The sequence below is a fragment of the Parambassis ranga genome, chromosome 4 (genome assembly GCF_900634625.1).
Source record: "Parambassis ranga chromosome 4, fParRan2.1, whole genome shotgun sequence".
Taxonomy (NCBI): Eukaryota; Metazoa; Chordata; class Actinopteri; family Ambassidae; genus Parambassis; species Parambassis ranga.
In genome coordinates, this window is record NC_041025.1 from 18,188,854 (window position 1) to 18,208,474 (window position 19,621).

General features: G+C 41.9%; 1 protein-coding gene across 1 annotated transcript; it reads left to right on the forward strand.

Annotated features, from left to right (window-relative positions):
• The first annotated feature begins 618 nt into the window (after nucleotides 1-618).
• Nucleotides 619-17,004, forward strand: pla2g4ab (phospholipase A2, group IVAb (cytosolic, calcium-dependent)). Its single transcript, XM_028402929.1, has 19 exons — nucleotides 619-957; nucleotides 2,331-2,430; nucleotides 3,700-3,781; nucleotides 3,883-4,031; nucleotides 4,225-4,338; nucleotides 4,504-4,541; nucleotides 5,302-5,446; nucleotides 6,144-6,280; nucleotides 6,619-6,841; nucleotides 7,484-7,598; nucleotides 8,831-8,968; nucleotides 9,046-9,135; nucleotides 11,109-11,174; nucleotides 11,605-11,735; nucleotides 11,826-11,937; nucleotides 12,197-12,381; nucleotides 12,467-12,656; nucleotides 14,077-14,234; nucleotides 14,783-17,004. Exons 2-19 carry the CDS (start codon nucleotides 2,413-2,415, stop codon nucleotides 14,939-14,941), a joined length of 2,250 nt encoding a protein of 749 aa, XP_028258730.1. The 5' UTR covers nucleotides 619-957; nucleotides 2,331-2,412; the 3' UTR covers nucleotides 14,942-17,004.
• Nucleotides 17,005-19,621: the final 2,617 nt, after the last annotated feature.

The window sequence follows — 19,621 nt, forward strand, 5'->3', positions numbered from 1 at the left end:
TAGATAAATAGATTGATACGTTATGTGAATCTTCTACAGAAGTTATTATTAGGCCATTATTAATTTAGATTTTTAATTTGATGATGATGATAATGATGATTATAATTATATTTAAAAATTCCTACATTCCTTTACTTTACTTTTCTTACATCCCTTTCACAAATAAAGCTATATTATAAATATATAGTGATTGTGACCGTTATTGTTCTTTTTTCATTATATTTCCACCAGCGAAACACAACTACAACACAAAACAAAACGAAACGAAACGAAACGAAACGAAAATATAACCTGAAAAACATCATCCATTAAAGTATTATTAATTAAATACATTATTCGTTCCACTTGACCGTTAGACAATCATTTGTTTTAGAGATGAAATAATGACATCAATAGGACATTAATGACAATAGGACACAAATGGGTCTCAGGTCATGGATCTTTTTGTGTCATCAATCATGTTGGGGTCAGCGGTGGTAGTAATTTTAATTTGTTTACATTATGGTTTGGAGATGAGACCAATGTTTGACTAATGTAATAAAATACCTGCTACGTCATCTCTGTCTCATACTCTGGAAAATCAGAAAAGAAGATGTTTATTCAGTCCGTCAGAGTCGCCATCGTGTGGAGGTTTACGCATCAGGAGTGTGGAGGTGAAGACGAGGAGCTGCAGCTTGACCGCTGAGTCAACCGTCTGACTGTAGTGTGTTTCCGAGACTTTCTCCTTGTTTTCTTTTTTCTCCTTTTTTCCAATTAACCCATTACTCACTGTCATATTGAGTCTTGGCGTTGTGTTTATGTGTTAATGCCACGACTGTCGGGACTGCCGGGTGTTCATGCGTACTGAACTGCCGAGAAGCACCTCCCCACCTCCACTCCTGAAGCGCTGGAACCGTATTTTCGATGGACATGATTCACTTTTCTCATTTGGTCAGTTGACTGCGTGCTCCACATCAGGTACGTGGCCGTTTCCTTCCTTTTCTCTGGATGCAGTGTTGTGTTTTGGACTTTTACGCGGAGCTTAGTGCCAAAAACTCACATTTGAATGCTCACATTTTACGCAACTCACAGGACGAGGAAACAGAAACGCACTCCACTAACACACACACACACACACACACACACACACACACACACACACACACACACACACACACACACACACACACAAATCCAAGTTCTCCAGTTTGAGAATGTTAATATTGTACAGATAGGACCTAGCTGCTTAGATGTTTTTTAGAAACACTTCCTTAGAAGTGTATTTTAAAACCTATTTTGGTTTATGTTGCATCGTGTTTTCCGTGCATTCAGTCCTATATGATCTGAAGCAATAACACTGCATGTTGCATATTTAAAGCATCATCAGGTCTGGTCTGATCTGACCTCGGTCCACCTATAAATAATCAGGTACAGCCTCTTAATCGTGCGTGTTATTGTGTGAAGTGAGTGCAGCAAGACACTTACCTGTGCACCTCTAGAAGCTACAGTTACTGCAGCTCTTTTGCATTGTGGCTGTTTACAGTGTGTGTGTCTGTTTCACATTCTGTCCTCATATGAAAATTTGAGTGTCTGGTCTGTGCTGGCACACACACACAGAGGGGAGACTCAGGCTGTGGCCTGCATGCACTCTTTGTACTGCATTGCTGCAGAACAAGAGCAGAGAGAACTGGCACTTTGAAAAGTTGGACCACTGATACAAAGTACGTGACCACTGCTGTGAACACACAGACGCTCTACGTGCTCTCAGCCCACTCAGAAATGATACGCTTTGGTGAACAGCTGAGAAAAGGCTCAATGACCTTGATGTGCTATCACCAGACACACACTCCCATATGCACACATCCCATATGCAAATGTTTTGTTCAACTATTATAATTAGAATGATGCTAAAAATATTCACCTCACTGCTCCTTCTGCAAAGGCTGTGCAGTGTGTTGCATATATTTATGACATTGGTGGCATTTCTCTTTACATATTTCTTTCTAAATCTCTTTACATATGCATCTGGTGCACACACACATACAGAACTTTTTCTGTATTGGACTGTACTCTTATCATGACTTGGCTAGTCACACTTCCCCTTGCTGCTGCCAAGATGCAAAAAGTTTCCCTGATATAAGCACCATGCACTCGTTTTTCTTTAATAGGTGTCTTTTCAAGAAGTAGCCCATGTCGGGTTGTTGAGGCTTTGGCAGCTCTTAGTGCGGGTGCTAGCCTGGGCTGTTGATTGAACTGCAAAGTGTGAAACCCCTTCTGAGTATGAGTAAGATGTTATTTTAAGTAATACTTGTCATTACATTGATACTCATCTTCTTTGTTTCATCTTTCAGCTTCTAAACGCTTCACTGAGATGTTCTCCTGAGTTCACATCTTGACAAAGGGTTTCCTGAGAATCACTCACCTGACGACACAATGGCTTCCAATATTATTGTGAGTATTGGCACAGTTATTATGTCTTTGTGGGGCTAAAATGAAAGAGATAGATATTTGAAATTCATAACTCAGATGTTTTCACAGAAGCCAACTGGTTTATCAGCATGTTAATAATAGCACAGCGGACTAAATAAGTTGTTTTGGACGTCAGTGGGGAGACACAAGCACGATGTGCAGCAGGGCGACGCTGAACGAGGACTACAGACTCAGTTTATGTGGCGTCTGCTCTGCCTTGGTGCACCGACTGAATCACTCAAGTCACCTCAATACAGAAATCTGTTGCTAGCGATCACACCAACTTCTCTTCTTCATTTAATATGTGTAAAGAGAAATGAAGGTAAATGAAGGCAGAAAGATCATTGTTTACAGATTGATGAGCTCCAACGATAACTAGATTTGGACTTCAGATCAGTTAACAGTTACATAAACGTTTAATGTTTGGTGAAAAACATGGTGGCTGGGGTACTGTCAGCATGTTGTTTGCACTGACCGCAGTATGATTCATACATTCATCAAGGTTGATCTGATAAAACATGCTGTTGTTACATTATGAAAGTGATCAGTAACAACATCAGTAAGAGCTCTCACTCCTTTGATCATTCACACTACTACATACACACACAAACACGCAATGACGCACAAGATCAGGAGAGCGTGGGACACTTGTGAGGAAAGACGATAGACTAACATTAAAACATTTTCTCAATGGCACCCAATCGACTCTCACCCTTTTAATGTTGTTAAATTCAGAAACAAAAATTATAATAAAGGTTAGTGACAGAGTTTAATATAATCATATCTGTAAGGACTCATTCATCCAGGTCAGATTATGTCCAAGAGCTACAAGCACCTGGACTTGTAGCTTCTTCTCTTGAAGATGCTTCCCACTCCTCCATGTGGCTTCCTCAGTTCTGATATGTATCATACAAACAGTGAGACTTCATATGTATGCATGCAGAGCTGTGTAACTTTCTGCCTTTGGGCACAAACTTATCAATCACTGTGTGAACACAGCTAAAAAAAGGCTTGAATGAGAGGGTTTCACAGTGTGTGTGTGTGTGTGTGTGTGAGTCAGTCTCAGCCTGCCAAAAACTCCAGATGTTAATCAGCAGATTACTCTGCAGTGCTTACATCATGTTACAGCTCAACCTTTCATGCAGCTATGCACTTATGTAGCTGAATAATTGGTTTTTCTTCATGGTGGGACTGATTTTCCTTCATGAGGCAATTGTGTCTGAACTGAACAGAATGAATGTTGTTTTACAGGTGGAACAACAGATTTCTCACAAATTCACAGTGACGGTGGTTCGAGCTGAGAGTGTCACCAAAGGAGCGCTGGGTGACCTGCGTGAGTTTTTGTTTGTCCCCTAATCATGTGATTCTGACAGTGTTTGTAGGTATAAATCCAGGGATATGCTGTTGAACATTTATGTGTGTGTGTGGGTTTAGTCGACACTCCAGATCCGTATGTGGAGCTGTTTATCCCGACAGCTCCGGAGAGCAGAAAGAGGACCAAACACATAGACAACAACATCAACCCCAAATGGAACGAGACCTTTCATTTCATCTTAGACCCCAACCAGCAGAACGTACTGGAGGTCAGAACTGCTTTATGTTGTCTAGTATACAGTCCAGAACAGGATGGCAAGCAATGATGTAGCATGACGTACACCCACATAAACACAGCTCGCCATTTTTAGCCTAAGAATCAGTAGTATTACTAGAGCATCAGAATGACTGTTTAGGGTTATCTAAGGAAAAATAAGTTGTTATGTTGTTTATTCCAATCAGCTGACATTAATGGATGCCAATTACGTGATGGATGAGACACTTGGCACAGCGTCCTTTGACATCTCCAAACTGAGAGTGGGCCAGACAAAGATGGAGGCTTTCCTCATCGGCAAAGTAAGTCAGAAACAGAGGCAACTGTTGTAAAAGCTTACAGGATCTTTACATACTACTTAAAACCACCACATTGCTATCAAATAAGTTACATATGTGACAATGAGATACAAAGAAATGTCTACATTCAGCTCATCAGAGTGACATATATGTGTTTTTTTTCCACAGGCAACCAAAGTGTTCTTAGAAATGTTACTGGAGATCTGGTATGTAAAACCTCCCACATCTAGTGTGGCTGCCACAATAGTTGTTATCATTGAATTGTATATAAATAGCACACTGACTGTGGCACAGTTTGCATCGTTTTTAAAGGTCAGACTGACTCAGGGACAAGGACAAGTAGACAAATCGGGCGTTTTGCACCCACAGCTGTTGGGCTTTAATACAATGAAATCAATACAACACCACCATATATTAAGGCCTGAAAAGGTTCGATAGCATTACATGTTGGGTTCCCTACCAAAGAAGTAACATTTAACATGACCTGGCATGCTACTCCCACAGAGAAAGCTGATATGAGACTAGGTTGATTCCACCCCATTGTGTGTGTGAAAAGGAAGAACCGGTTAAGTCTGCCTACAGATCTGTCACAGGTTCCATATTACTAAGAAATGCCCCCCAGGATGGTCCATGACCTAAAATTAGAACAGCATGACTCAGCAACAGCAGGGTGAATGCATGTAAGCTAATGTACAGATAAAACAAGAACTCCCTTAACAATGTTACCCAAGTGTGAGTGGGAGTGTTTGGAAATGCCACACATATTTGTAGGATTATGAAAATACGTAGGTGAGAGGCGGCTGTTCACATCCGACCACCTCAGAGCAGTTCTTATCTGACCTGAAGTTTCAGCATCATGCTGAGATATCGTGTCGTCTGTCTGTCTCTTAGCACAAATGTTAAAAAAATGAAATATTGTTTGTCTTCGTGCTGTCTCATCATACTTCCTGTCATTTGGATCTGCAGCACAAACCTGGATCTGCGGTTCAGCCTGGCTCTGTGCGACAAAGAGAAGCGCTTCAGACAGGCCCGCAGAGAAAGAGTGATGCTGGGCATCAAGAAGCTGCTGGACATGGAGAAGCCCCGTTTCCTCCCGAGTTCTCCAGAAGAGGTTGGCACACAGCGACTGCATAGTGATTGGCTTCATAAATAGTTGGGTGACTACAAAAGAATCAGTGAATATCACTTCTCCATTGGTAACAATAGACTCAAGATGTGCAGCAGAGAACCCCCCCACATGCACAGGAAATGACCTGATTGGGCCATCTCATTTCTGAACTGTGTTTGAATGTGTTGCTGCTGACATTCACAGAAACAATGCAACATCATTTACCAAGTGTTATTTTATCACTTTTCCCACATCATAATGTGAACCCTAGCCTTAGCCTCACACAGCTTCTCTGGGTTTAGCTACCTTCCCAGCAGTTTTGACAAGATGCCCTTGGTGTAATCTCCACTCAGGGCTGCACATGTCTTCAACATGTGTCGGAAGCACCACAGAAATTAGATATCGAGTCACAGCCTTCCACTGTATGCTACAACAAGCCTTAACTCCCTGTCCAGACTGACAACAGAATATTCTAGACTGACCATGAGATAACTGAAGAGACAGCAGAAAGGAAGCAGTGTTGCGCAATGATACTTATGAAATAGTTGAAAATCTCAAGGCACCAGTAAGAAAATGTTTCTAAAGGTGTGACGCAACAAACTCACTGTTTAGAGGGAAGTCAAACTGAACGAATGAGCCACAGATGATGTTGTAGAAATGATTTGATTAGATTCACTTTTTTGTGTGTGTGTCTGTGCAGGTGCCAGTGATAGCCATAGCAGGTTCAGGAGGGGGTTTCCGTGCAATGGTCGGATTCTCTGGAGTGATGAAGGCCCTGTTTGAGTCTGGTGTCCTAGACTGTGCCACATATATTGCCGGCCTCTCTGGATCCACATGGTCTGTTTTTATTAGTCTGTACTAGTCTGATCTAGAGACACCTTTTTCCTCTCTTTATCTTCAGGTGTGTTGTCACTGCTGTGTCTCTTTGTGCTTTTTTCTGTCTGACTGTCCTTCGGTGATGCCCCTCCATGCTCTGGCACACTTTCCTGACTTCTTCTGCTGGTATGAAGCTGTCATCAAGCAAGCACCTCTGGCTTCTTTCAGTCTATCGGCCTTACAAGTACACTACTCCCTGCATAAACAGAGCAGAGTGACGTAGTTTAAGTATAATGTTGATTGTTTCAGGAGCTCCTTTTTCCCCCTAATACTTCTCCTCCTCCTTCTGGACTCTGCAGGTACATGTCCACGCTCTACTCCCACCCTGACTTTCCTAATAAAGGCCCAAAGGACATCAATAATGAGCTGATGAAGAGAGTTAGCAGTAACCCACTGAGGCTGCTGCTGCCCCAGCACATTACCAACTACATCCAAGCTCTGTGGACCAAAAAGGCCTCCGGGCAGCCTGTTACTTTTACTGATGTCTTCGGTATGCTGATAGGAGAGACGCTTATACCTGCGGTAAGAGCCTCCTTACAGTTACTGAAATCTCCCTATTTCTCAATCTCATGTTTTTTTTTCTCACCAGTTGGACGTCTAGTATTTCTTCCCCTTTTCTCTCGCACTGACGTCTTATCCAAAACTTGTTTATTTCATTGCCATGTCTGTGGTGTTTTTTTCTCAACCAAATCTCTTTTGTTTTACGTTGTTATGTAGTGTACTTTTGACAGAGAGATCCTGCAGTGATGCTTAAACTAACCTTTGAATGTTTACACTGAACCCAAACAGCTGCTGCAATGCCACCCCAGTGTATGAGTTCATACTGAGACACAACACTCAACACAATAGCCTTGGTATCTTATGCATCCAAAAGATCTCCTAAAGGAGGTTCCGCCTAAACGCCTGGTGGTGCTGAGGTGGGCAAGAAGCTCATGATCTGAGATGGTAGCTGCCTCTTTATCGTGCAGCTTCTCTCTGTTTGCCTCAGTATGGCTGCTCTCACATGTTTCACACACATCACTAACCAGAACAGAACAACAATGCATCCTTTACACCAGTTGAATAAAGGCACAATGCTGCACCCTGGGTCTACAGAGCATTGGTCTAATGCTGTATGAACATGTTTGAGTGTAAATACAATAAAAATGTGTTCTCTCCCACCAGAGGATGGACATCAAGCTAAGTAACATCCAGGAGAAGATAAACCAGGGTCAGAATCCTCTTCCTCTCTTCACATGTCTGCATGTCAAACCGGACGTTTCTGAGCTCATGTTTGCAGGTAAATTCGGCATTTATTTTTAAACATGTTAAATTGTGTGTTGCTTCTACACTGCACCCTTCAAAATAGCTACCGGTACATGTAATGAGGAACTGCAGACGATGAGATGAGCATGGACACATGCAAAAGAGCCAAGCTGTACATTTCCTTATAATGCTGCTGTGCTACCACAAACAGGATGTGGCATGACGGGGTGGGCTTTCATCCAGCGACGGCTCTGCGGCAGCTAGATAGCAGCTGGGCCGTATCAAGAAATTGAGTAGTGTTCACAAGGTCATGGTGTGGAGTTTGGGTTAGCCCCATGTTATACAGCACTTCCTCATTGCTGATGTGGCAAGTGTAGAATGTAGAGGGACAAAAGGACATTTCAGTTTAATGATCGTGGATAGATTCTGAGAAAATTAATTAAAATAACAAGTAATAATTTACAGGAACTCACAGCCCAAGAAGGCAACAATCACCCTCAGGGTTTAGGTGACAGTACAATAGGTCTTACTAAAAAAAAAAAGAAAAGAGAAAAGAAAGAGATAAGGAGACCACGTGCATGCTATTTGTTATTTCCGGTTTTGGTGAGACTGATATGTATCAGGGTGAGGCCAAACTTGTTCCCAATCTAGAAATACATGTTTTTCTATTGTTAGCTGTGAATATCACACCTTAATTTAAAAATAGTCCTCATAAAGTAAAGACTGGAGAGTTGTCCTTTTGACTCTACTCAAGACAGCTCCGGTAAAGCTCAGCAGTGAAGTAATCCGCAGAGTTAATTACTGTCTGAAAGGTTACAGAGGTGTTCCTATTGTCTTCACATGTGTCTGTGTGGATGTTTGTGTGCATTTCTGCAGCTATTTGTGGTAACAACAATCAGTGCCTTTCTAGGTATAGGGTGGGGCCCCTGGGGCCAAACTGACCTTTGGGGCCTTAATGACCCCCTTAAGTTTCAGCCTACTCTGCACGCACTATGGCTGCCTGCTAGTGTTAGGTCTAAATATATACAGACACAGACACTCATGACACAGCATGACACATTTGGTAAAGATACAGAACCACCTCTTGCTGTAATGCTAGAAGAACAGGAGGTAATATAATAACAATACATAACATCAATGGCAGCATATAGACACTGTTCTTGAGTTGCATTGATTGATGGCTTTTTTACTTTCTTACTTTCTTAGCTTTCAGTGGTCAGTATTCATGTGCCTGCTTTTTACATGTGTGTTCCTGTCTACCTGCAGACTGGGTGGAGTTCAGCCCGTATGAAATTGGAATGGCAAAGTACGGCACCTTCATGACCCCCGACTTGTTCGGAAGCAAGTTTTTCATGGGGACTGTGGTGAAGAAATATGAGGAGAACCCCCTCCACTTCCTGATGGGTGAGGAAGATGTTTTCATCTTCAGCTCTCAGAAAACCCTCCTTCATAATACTAACATGTGGTGTGTGGTGTTCCAGGTGTGTGGGGAAGCGCCTTCTCTATCCTGTTCAACAGAGTGCTGGGAGTCAAGGACACAGCAGGTGGCAGTACCATGGAGGAGGAGTTAGGTAATTATTTCTGTCTGTTTGGACTGATCTGCAGTGGAGTAAATTTTTTTTATTATTTTTATATACATCACATCAGCAGATGGAATTTGCTCACCTGTTTGAAGGGAAAACTTCTTTCTCTATGTACATTGTTTAAACTCCCTATCTATTCTGTCCAATGTATTTGCTTGCAGTGCTTGACTTTGGCAGGTACTCACCTGTATGCAGTCCAAAACTGTCAGACTTTTTATTAGTCTGGCATTTTTGGCAAGTTGCTGTTTCTTTGTACACCCTCAGCCTTCATGGAAAACCCGTAATGGCCCCATTAATAATAATAATAATAAGATTAAACTGCAGTCCCCAGGAGGCCTCACCTGTACCCGTTCTCATTGGCCTGCAGTGATATTGGCCGGTGTCCAAATGGGCAGAAAGACGCCAAACCCTTCCCAACCAGATGCAGGCAGGCAGCCAGTTAACGTAACTTCCTTCTTTCACTGAGGTGGTGTCACGTTGTTTTCATCGTCCCTCTGCGTCCCTTCATCGCAGGTCTAATTTCCTCTTTTTACACCACAGTGTAAATAACCTGAGGACAAAAAGCAGTGTGATTTAGACGTCCTTTGTTCATGTGACACAATAAAAGCAGAGACATGTCCTGGGATTTTACCAGGAATAGAAAGTCAGTTTAGTCTATGCCCCTGTGCTGAAGGCAGCCATGCCCAGAAGCATCACGTGTTCAGACATCATGTTCTCAGCAACGCTGTGATGAGTATAGATAAGTGTACGGCTGGGGACACACTACATGACTTTCCAAGTCTTAACAGATTTTAAAAAGACTAGGAGGACACACTGAACAACTGCTCACAGACTACAGGATTTATCAAGCCAACTGAAGCCAACAGACCGCAGCAAACATACCAGCTGGTGGTGGTAATGCCAGAAAGAAGAGGAAGAAGAAGAAGAAGTAAACAAACACTGGCAAACAGCCGGCTCGCTGCTGCTGCTGTTTGTCTGTGCAGCTATCTGTTCAGAAAAAACACAAAGAAGAAAAACCGGGTTTGGCTCAAGTCACGGAGGAGTCATTTATTCTGCTACTTCCCGTCATCTTCTGACGGTGTCTCCCATGTCTCACCCTCTCTTTTCATTGGCTGTTGACAACACATGTTTGCAGTTGGGTCAGTGATCAGGTCACACTACACAACTGCGTCTAGACTCAAATTCAAATGTGTTTGAATGACTGCCACTAAGGTCAGGTCTGTTCTCCTCACACACCTGCGGATTTTAGTGCCGACTACATGTGACAACTGTCCACAACTAGTGCAGACTGGTGCAGACTATGCCTGACAGGGAATCATGGGTAAAATTAGGAGATAAATCATGTAGTGTGTCTCCAGCTTAAGATGGATACGTTTGGCACAAAATGTCCCTCAAAGAAGAACTGAAGGTCAGAAGTGTAAAGACAATGGCCAGAATTTGTCACATGATCACCATATATCTGGGAACACCATGATGGAATTCCCTCATACTCAATGGTGATGATTAGAAGTTGGTCAAAGCTCACTGTGATGCCCAATATGTGAAGCTGAGCACTAACCCGTTTCTACCGTAAGCACTGTTATTTAGTCTAATCAGGATATTTATCTACTGATGAAATGACTTCCATGATGACAGCCTCCCCTTTAAAATGGTTAAAATAACAGTAGTGTGTGTGTGTTTTGTGATGTTACCATAACAGTGTGAAGGTATTAGCTTCCTGACAGCTCATCGGATGTTTGTCTAGGTTGATTGCATTCGTTTGAGGTGACCTCAAAATGTTTTTGAGGCTTGTGTTGTTTGTACAAACTTGATAAGAATGTCTCCACCCAGTTAAAGAAAGGTGTATCACATCTCTGTCACAGGTGAACAATAGGAATGAATTTGATATTGTCACAGTGCAGAAATTTAAAAAATGCGTTTTGAAATTCGAAGAGTGAAAAGTTGTCCTGTGTGTCTTACAGAGCAGATCAAACCACAGCACATCGTGGGAGAGGACAGTTTGGACAATGACGACGAGCCACGCAAAGGTTAGGATGACATGTTTGGTGATTCATGGAAGAACTTTTTAAAGTGTTTTGTTCCGTTGCTTATGGTTGAAGAAGGCGTGTCAGTAATCATCTTGATGTGTTGGACGCCTTAACACTTTCTAACAGTGTGTGGCAATTTGCATCTTTTGGTGTGACACAGCTGTGTCAGCACAGCTGCTCATGAGGGAAAGGGCTTTCAGTACTCACGCTCTGGTCCACCTCAGCCAGTTAAAGGCAGTTAAAGGGTGTTTTTTTCTTATTGTAATCACATTGATGATGCTGCACAAGCTGAAGCTTTCTGTGTATATTAAAGTGCAAACATCACGTATGAGTGAATGTGCAGAGAAAAACAAAAAGATAGGGAAAAGGAAGTGAGGCAGAGAACGAATGCGTCACACCTGATATGTTCATGATTCTGATTGGCATTCAGCTGGAACCGAAAACCAGGAGGCAGAGGAAGAGTTTCACCGCACCGCTCAGGCCAGCTGGGTGCAGCGAATGTTAACCTCTTTCATCAGTGACTCCTCCTTGTTTAACACCAGAGAGGGCCGTGCCGGGAAGGTATGTAAGCTTTCATTGTTTTTTTTTTGTGGAAAATTCACAACAACCTGCATCTTTTTGTGTCCAAACCCTTTCTCAACTCATTACCAGGTGCATAACTTCATGCTGGGTCTGAACCTGAACACCAGCGTCCCCTTCTCTCCGGTCAGTGAGGTAACATGCCATGCTCCAACACCCGAAGAGGAGGTGGATGCTGTGACTGGTACGTCAGAGAGAAATTATTCATTATTCAACACCTTAAAATGGAATTTGGCATCAAGATAGTAGAAAACAGGACAGGGCATGATTTTGGTGCATGTTTTGTTGCATTGCTGCAGTGAAACATCAGACGGTATTAATTTACTGTTGTGTTGTCATCTTCATTCATTCGTCTTAACGATCAGTCATTCTGCCAGTGAAGGAAGTAGTGACACACGAACATGACGGAGTTCTTGCATCATTGATTCTGTTTCATTTATCAGACCCTGATGAGTTTGATCGTATTTACGAGCCTCTGGATGTGAAGAGTAAGAAGATCCATGTGGTGGACAGCGGCCTGACTTACAACCTTCCCTACCCTCTGCTCCTGCGGCAGCAGCGCGGCGTTGACCTCATCATCTCCTTTGATTTTTCTGCACGGCCGAGCGACTCCAGCCCGCCATTTAAGGTCAGCCTTTTTTTTGATTATTTTTCATGATTTGCTTCTATCACTGTATGCAATGTATTTAGTAAATGGTGTGTTTGTGCCACAGGAGCTTCTGCTAGCAGAAAAGTGGGCAAGGATGAACAAGCTCCCCTTCCCCAAGATCGACCCCAAAGTCTTTGATCGCGAAGGCCTGAAGGAATGCTATGTCTTCAAGCCAAAGAAAGGCGAAAAGAACTGTCCGACTGTCATCCACTTTGTTCTGGTCAACATCAACTTCAGGCAATTCAAAGCGCCTGGTAAGTATTGTGTGCACACGTGGAGGTTTGCACCGGGGGAAAAAATGACACAGCAATGTGTTTTACCATAATGACACAATTGTACTGTCAGACACATGAAGCATCGCTTCCTCGAAGTCACGCTGTGGAATTTAACCATATTCGGTCAGCAGCAGACGGTTCTTGATGTTTCACCAAAAGTCAGGGCCCTCATGAATGACCCGTGTGGTAGAACACAGTGTGTTCAGGGTTTTATGAGCTGCTCGAGTGAAATATGGTTCCTTAAGGAGGCAGGTGCTGGTAGGGAGTCTCTCGATGCAGTGGGAGAGCTCTGTGTATAAACAGGCCATACATCAGGAACCATACAAAGACACGCTGTCACCACATCTCCACCACGGCTCCTTTACATTCAGTAGGTCATCTGCCCACATACTTCCACAGTCTGTTTATGGATGACGTCACATGCAGGATTTGCACTCAGAAGACATAAGGGGGGATTTGACCCATAAATGGACTTCCAGTATTAGCTCACCAGCTGCTCCTTCCTGCTGTGTGCCTGTAGCGGTGCATCTAAATGTGTTAATGTTTCCTTTAGTAACTGCTGACTCATCAGGATAAACTGGGATTAAATAAGAGGAATTTTGTATATTGAGTGGGTGTCACGTTTTAGGAGTATTTCATAGGTTTAGAGAATCAAATCCACTCATAAACAAAGAACAGCTGTAAAGTAAAGATGTAAGACTGGTCACTGCCATCAAACAGGAATCCACTGACAAGATCCATGACAAGAGCTTGACTGATAATTCCACAGTACATTAGAGCTGCGACACCAGATCCTGAAAAATGTCTTCAGCAGTTTCCATCATTATTAATCAAAGATGAAAGAACAGGGGACACATCTTCATGTCTCGCCATTCAGATTTTTGGCTTCTGGATTTTTAATTACAAATTATTCTTTGGTAATTTGAGATCCTCTGGAAAGTTCCTCCTATCAGTCCCCAAATCCCGGCTAATCACAAAGGGTGACCGCGCATTTGCTGTCTATGCGCCCAAAATTTGGAACTCCATCAGGCGGGCAAACTCAGTGTCTTCTTTTAAATCTCTTCTTAAAAATCACTTTTATTGCTTAGTGTTTTCCTAAACCAGTTTATTTATCTGTTCATTCATTGTTTTACATTATTGTATTTTATTATTGTTTTTTGCTTATGCTATTACCCTGGTTTTATCTTATGGGCCTATTTTTTTTAATTTTATTTTTATTTTATTCTACTTTTAAAAATGTAAATTGTTTTTATGTCTTGTTGACTTACCTTGTGCAATTCCTGTCTTATTTTATGAATTTCACTAGATGGTATTTTAACCACTCACTGTTGTGAGTGGTTAAAGTGCTATATAAATAAAGTTATTATTATTATTAGTATTATTATTAATTTACTTCCAGGCGTCCCCAGAGAGACTGAGAAGGAGAAGGAGTTGGCAGATTTTGACATCTTTGACGACCCGGAGTCTCCATTCTCCACGTTCAACTTCCAGTACTCCAACGAGGCCTTCACTCGCCTTCATGACCTGATGGAGTTCAACACTCTCAACAACCTGGAGGTCAGTTCAGGGCGGATGTAAAACTGGTGTAGACTAGAAGCTGCAGTGATGTCAGCAGTGTGACGGGGCATTTTGTAAGAACCAAGGTCAATTCAGGATAAGAAAGTGATTCATGACTTTACCCAAGCAGGTTACATACATTGGCTTCCTCAGAGATTCAATGTTAATCTGGCTTCAGTCAGTGTTGTCAGTACGGGCATTTTTACATTTTATGTAGTTGTGCAACATCGAAAATTTTAAATCCCAAAATCCAAAAGACCGGATGGGCATGGTGCAAGTCCTGACTCGTCTGCGGAAGGTGTGTGACTTTCACTGGCTGTGATTCACTTCCCTGCAGAGTAAGGATTTCAGTGTGATGCAATATATCACACTGGACGGTCATTCAGCCACTTTTACACTAAGGGTTATTTTTTTTTATTAGTTTAATAACATGTAAAAATAATAATACATTTTAATTGCTGCACAATTGAGCAACAAACACATGCAGTAGGTCAAAAAGTGTAACTTTTTTGTATTTTGGATTGATTCCTGTATGTGTCCCCCTGTAGGTGATTAAAGAAGCCATCAAGGACTGCATCGTGTCCCGGAAGGAGAATCCCTCCTGCCGGCCCTTCCCTCTGTCCCTCAGTGATATCCCAAAAAAGAAGTTTTTCAAAAGAGATTCCAACTCCAAACCCTGGAGTCACCTTGGAAATAATGACGAGTAGTTAAAGACTTTGGATGAGTGGACTTTGAGGGTTTTTTGACGTTTTTGTTCGAAGCATTTTCTTTTTGGAAACTGCTCTCGTGTTGGTCTCTTTTTTTCTTTGTAATCAGGGCGGGGGTTTGGCATAAAGGTGTCTGATAACGGGCTTCGTAAAGACTCTTGATGTTTACTGGTTAAAATACGACAGGATTATTTTTTTATCTGGCTGTAAATGACTGCTAGAAACCTGTTTGATACAGCATGACAGTCTCTTTCCCTGCTGGCTGTGAGAACTACTGGATGTCAAAAACGTACTAAGCAGCACAGTGCAACTGGATTGTTGTCATCACAGACAACACAGGGATTGTTTGTGAGGTCTCTCTTTGCTTCCGATTTCCACTGAGAATCCCCAAAATTTGCTTATTGACTTTTTATTACATCACGTCAGCTTTGCCCAGAGCGAAGCTGCTTTTGCATGTTTTTCCAGCATAGCCGTTTTGCCTTTAGCTGTGTGAAAGCACTGAATGAAGCCTCAACTCTCTCCATACAGAATGTGCACGTTGCATGTGTGTGCTTTTTTTCCCCACCGGATGGCTCGTCTAAACATGTAATCCTGTTTGAAAACATGGATGAGGAGCTTGTAACCACTGTTTGTGTTTGATGGCAACTCCTAAACACGCAGAGTGCATCCCCGCTGGATACCTCAAACATCTCAGTGATGTTTACTCACCTACAGGGAAAGAGCACTCCCTGCCTTCCTACAGGGAAGGAGCACTCCCTGCCTTCCCTGTAGGGAGTGTCTCATATTAAAGCCACCATTTTGGAAAAACAAAACATGATACCATAGAAACGGCCCTGCTTCGTCTCCTATCTCTCTCTAAAGGTGTGTTTATTTTCCTGACCGTCTTGTTTCGCGGTGTTCATGCCCATTTCCTCCTTCTACAAACTTGTGTTTGCTGGGTTGGGTGGGTGGGTGGGTCTGTCTTCCTGGCTGTAGAAGCATATTTAGTCATGGGACCTTCTCACAGTTAAAAGCAGTGGCTCTCTGCAGCACAGTGGAATTTTACACACTACACCTACACCTGCAGCAGTGGAGGCCTAAACCCTGACACACTACACCTACACCTGCAAGGGCCCGAAGGCTGCACACAGAGCAGTGGAATTTTACACTGAACCACTTCTGACCCCTGTATGTGCTCATGTTGTGGAATTATGACCAAGAAAATGTGCTTTTTTATTTTTTATTTTCATGTTATTTTTTTCTCTTACACGTGTGTGTATAGTTTATCATTTTGGGCGATACATTCAACCACTTTCTTGCAGGGACTTATATATGAGAAGATAAATACCATTGTCATATATGTAAAGGTTGCATAGTTGTAAACCAGGAGCCACACATACAGAAACTATTATCATGAAATGGTGCGTTAGGAGTTTTTTGGTTTGATTTACAATTTTTTAGCACAGCAAACTTCAGCTGATCAGGATTTGAAATCTGGGTGCTTCCCCCCAAAAATGGCCTGAGGGCCCCCTGAGCAGTTGTCTGCCAAGTACAGTTGGTTGTTAGTCTTTTGGATGAAAACAGTCTGCTGTGGGGGAAGAAAGCGACATAAAAACCAGGAGGCTGAACATGCTAACCACAAGCTAAAGATGAGTGAAACAGCTTCAGTTCATGACATCAGACATTATTTTGACATTGTGACTTGATAGAGGGTTTACAGTAGTCACTGAACATGTAACATGTGTCAGGCTGCTTCTCAAGAAGGTGAATGAGTGTATTTCCCCAAATCTTACAGATCTGTCTGCAACAAAACGAACATTGTGAAGAATTCCTGTTGACTTTTTATTATTATTATTATTATTTTAGCATAAGGGTAAGTTGGACTGTAGCATTTACTTCTTTCTTTTTTTTTAAAAAAACATATTACATTTTATGACAAAGTTTACATGCTGCAGGATGCTAAACAGTTTCTAGGGAACAGGGACGTGTACATCGATGCACCTGTGATCATTCACTGTATTATAACTGGCAAAGCATTGGCATACATAACGCCATTAAAAGACAATAATAAATGATGGAACTTATCATGTGTGAAGTGTTTTCTGTTCAAAACATTTTTGACACCATTTCCTTCAGTGAGAGACTCCTCCTGAAATAACACAGCAGCCGAGGAAGAGGCACAGGGGTCGCCATGTTCTGCTTCCTTTGGTTTGGCTCATAGAGTTTGAAGAATGTGGTTGGCAGCATCAGTCTGTGCTGATGCTCCAGACAGTATTAGAACCAGTCTTTTTTATAACTATAATAAAATGTAGGCTTTAGCAGGCCAGTGTAGGTGTTGTCTTCAGTTTCAGTTTCTGTCAATAAACCTAATTTTTTAGGAAGGAGCAGACAGGAAAAGAAATCTTTCATTGTAAAATGAAAAAAAAACAAACAGTGTGAGCTCTAGAACGTCTAAGAGAATAAGGTTACAATAAAATATATATACAGCTTCATTCAAAAGTAACGGTCTTGTGAGAGCTTCTTGGACATATCATTACAGGATTTGCGTGGAACTGTGTATGTTTTCAATTCTCTGAATAATTCCAACATCCCTTTACTAAAGAAATGAGAATTACTCTGAATGACAGTGATGTGGATTCATGGAAAATCATGTCTGTGGATGTTTTCATTCATCCGGGTCATGTCATGTTGGGTTTTTTTTTTTATGAATGTAATTCTACATATTTTCTCTGTGAACAGTTATTTTCCAGTAAAATGTGAGAAACAGCATTTTAATATGAAGCCAAATCTGAATGCATGAGAGGTCAACAGGGCAGGTTGGGTGAAATGACCCTTTAAATCCACTTAAAATAAATAAACACATCACGTGTGCATCATGGACTTAGATATAAACACACATTCACATAAAAATCAGAACTGTCCTTATATTTGGTGTGTTTTAGGCATTTGAAAGACTTATTACTATTAATTTATCGATGCAAATGTTACAAAACAGCACAACAGACTCACACCCGCCGGTGAGAGAAAGCCACCCACAATCTCTCCCATCGTGAGGACCTGCTCCAACGCAGCACATGTTAAATCATTACATTCTCCAATTAAATCATCATCCAAGAGCAATACTCTCCTGATGTGAGAGTACTAATTAAGTGCTCAGGATGCTCTGCTCTCCTGTTAGTCTTTTTTCCTCTGGCACGGAAGCACCTGGCTCGCTGCCCTGCTGCTGGAGTCCCCCCTCTCTCTCTCTCTCTCTCCTGCTGTGCCTCTCTCTCTCTCTCTGTGTGCAGTAAGTGAGATGGCCTCCACACTGATAGAATTTTCCAAGGCTTGTGCTAATTTGCACATTCACGTGAAGGTCATGTATGTGCCTGTCCCCTCAACTTTTGATGTGCTGAGTCATTCACATAGCACAGACAGGTTGAGGCGCTCCACAAAGCCTGCAATGAGGACACTCATGACCCATGCACGCAAGGCAGTGTGTGTGTGTCTGAGTGGGAGCGGAAGAAAAACATGTAAACATATGAGTGTACATTGATTTAACTGATCAAGACTCCTTCTGTTTCACAATCAAAACCTTTTCATACTTGTGAGTGCTGTGAGGAAATACTGTGCATGAGCCCCTGTTATTGAGGGAAGGGGGCCCAGTAGTCTAGACAGGCCAGATAAGAAAATTTAAAATTCCACTTCGGAGAGAAAAAAAAAAAGGCATCAATGAAACACATAGGCGTGTCCCACTGTCTTGACTTCCCAGAAGAGGCCTGTGTGTTATGAACTAGTTTCTATTGCTCAGGACCCAGAACCAATGAATTGGCTGCTTGTTACCCTGGCAACATCACAGGAGTCCTGGCCAACATTCAATATGAGCTCAAATTGGATGAAAAACAGTAAGTGTGAGTGGAGTCTGCGCTACTTCCTGTAATGAGAGAAATACGCGTGTATGTGATGCAGGGCCGTCATGACATCATGGAGCTGAGCTGGTGGTCAGTGGAATCACCGAGGTTCAGTTAAAACGTTCCACTGCAGCAGTGAAACACTGTGACTCACACACAAACACTGGTGGGTATATTAGATTTCATCTCTGCTGCAGCATCTGGGTTCTATTAGCCTTCTTGCACCCCCCCCCCCCCCAGGTGTCTTCTAAAAAATGTAATACATTCACATTTGGTAGATAATTATAACATGTTCTAAAATACTTTCAAAACACTTTTAGCTTCATTTTGCTGCTAAACTCCAAGAAAAGGGAATCATTAGTTTTTCTTCTTCATTATTGTCGTTATTGTTGTCTTATCATCATTATTATTATTCATTGCACACATATACAGTACAGAAACACCTCATCTAAAATACAAATAATGATTTTGTATGTGTTTTCTTGATTTGTTGATTTGTTGTTAGTCTAAATGATCTAAACTTGTTTTTGCCCACAGTAATTTTATTTGTATGTGTGTACGTTTTTTTTTATTAGCTTGACAACTTATATGTCTAGATCAATACAACAAAGACAGATGGGATTTAAACCTAAACCACATTTTATATCCGTAGTGACTATTTGTCACTTAACTGAAATCAAATAAATGCTTGTGCACCGTGAGTAAAACTCAGTGTCCATTCATAAATCATTTTCGTAGCAGGTTTATTTAATCCTCTGGCAGGCAGCCAAACAACAGAGAAAACCTGCCCCTGCTGTCTGTCCTGCACTGG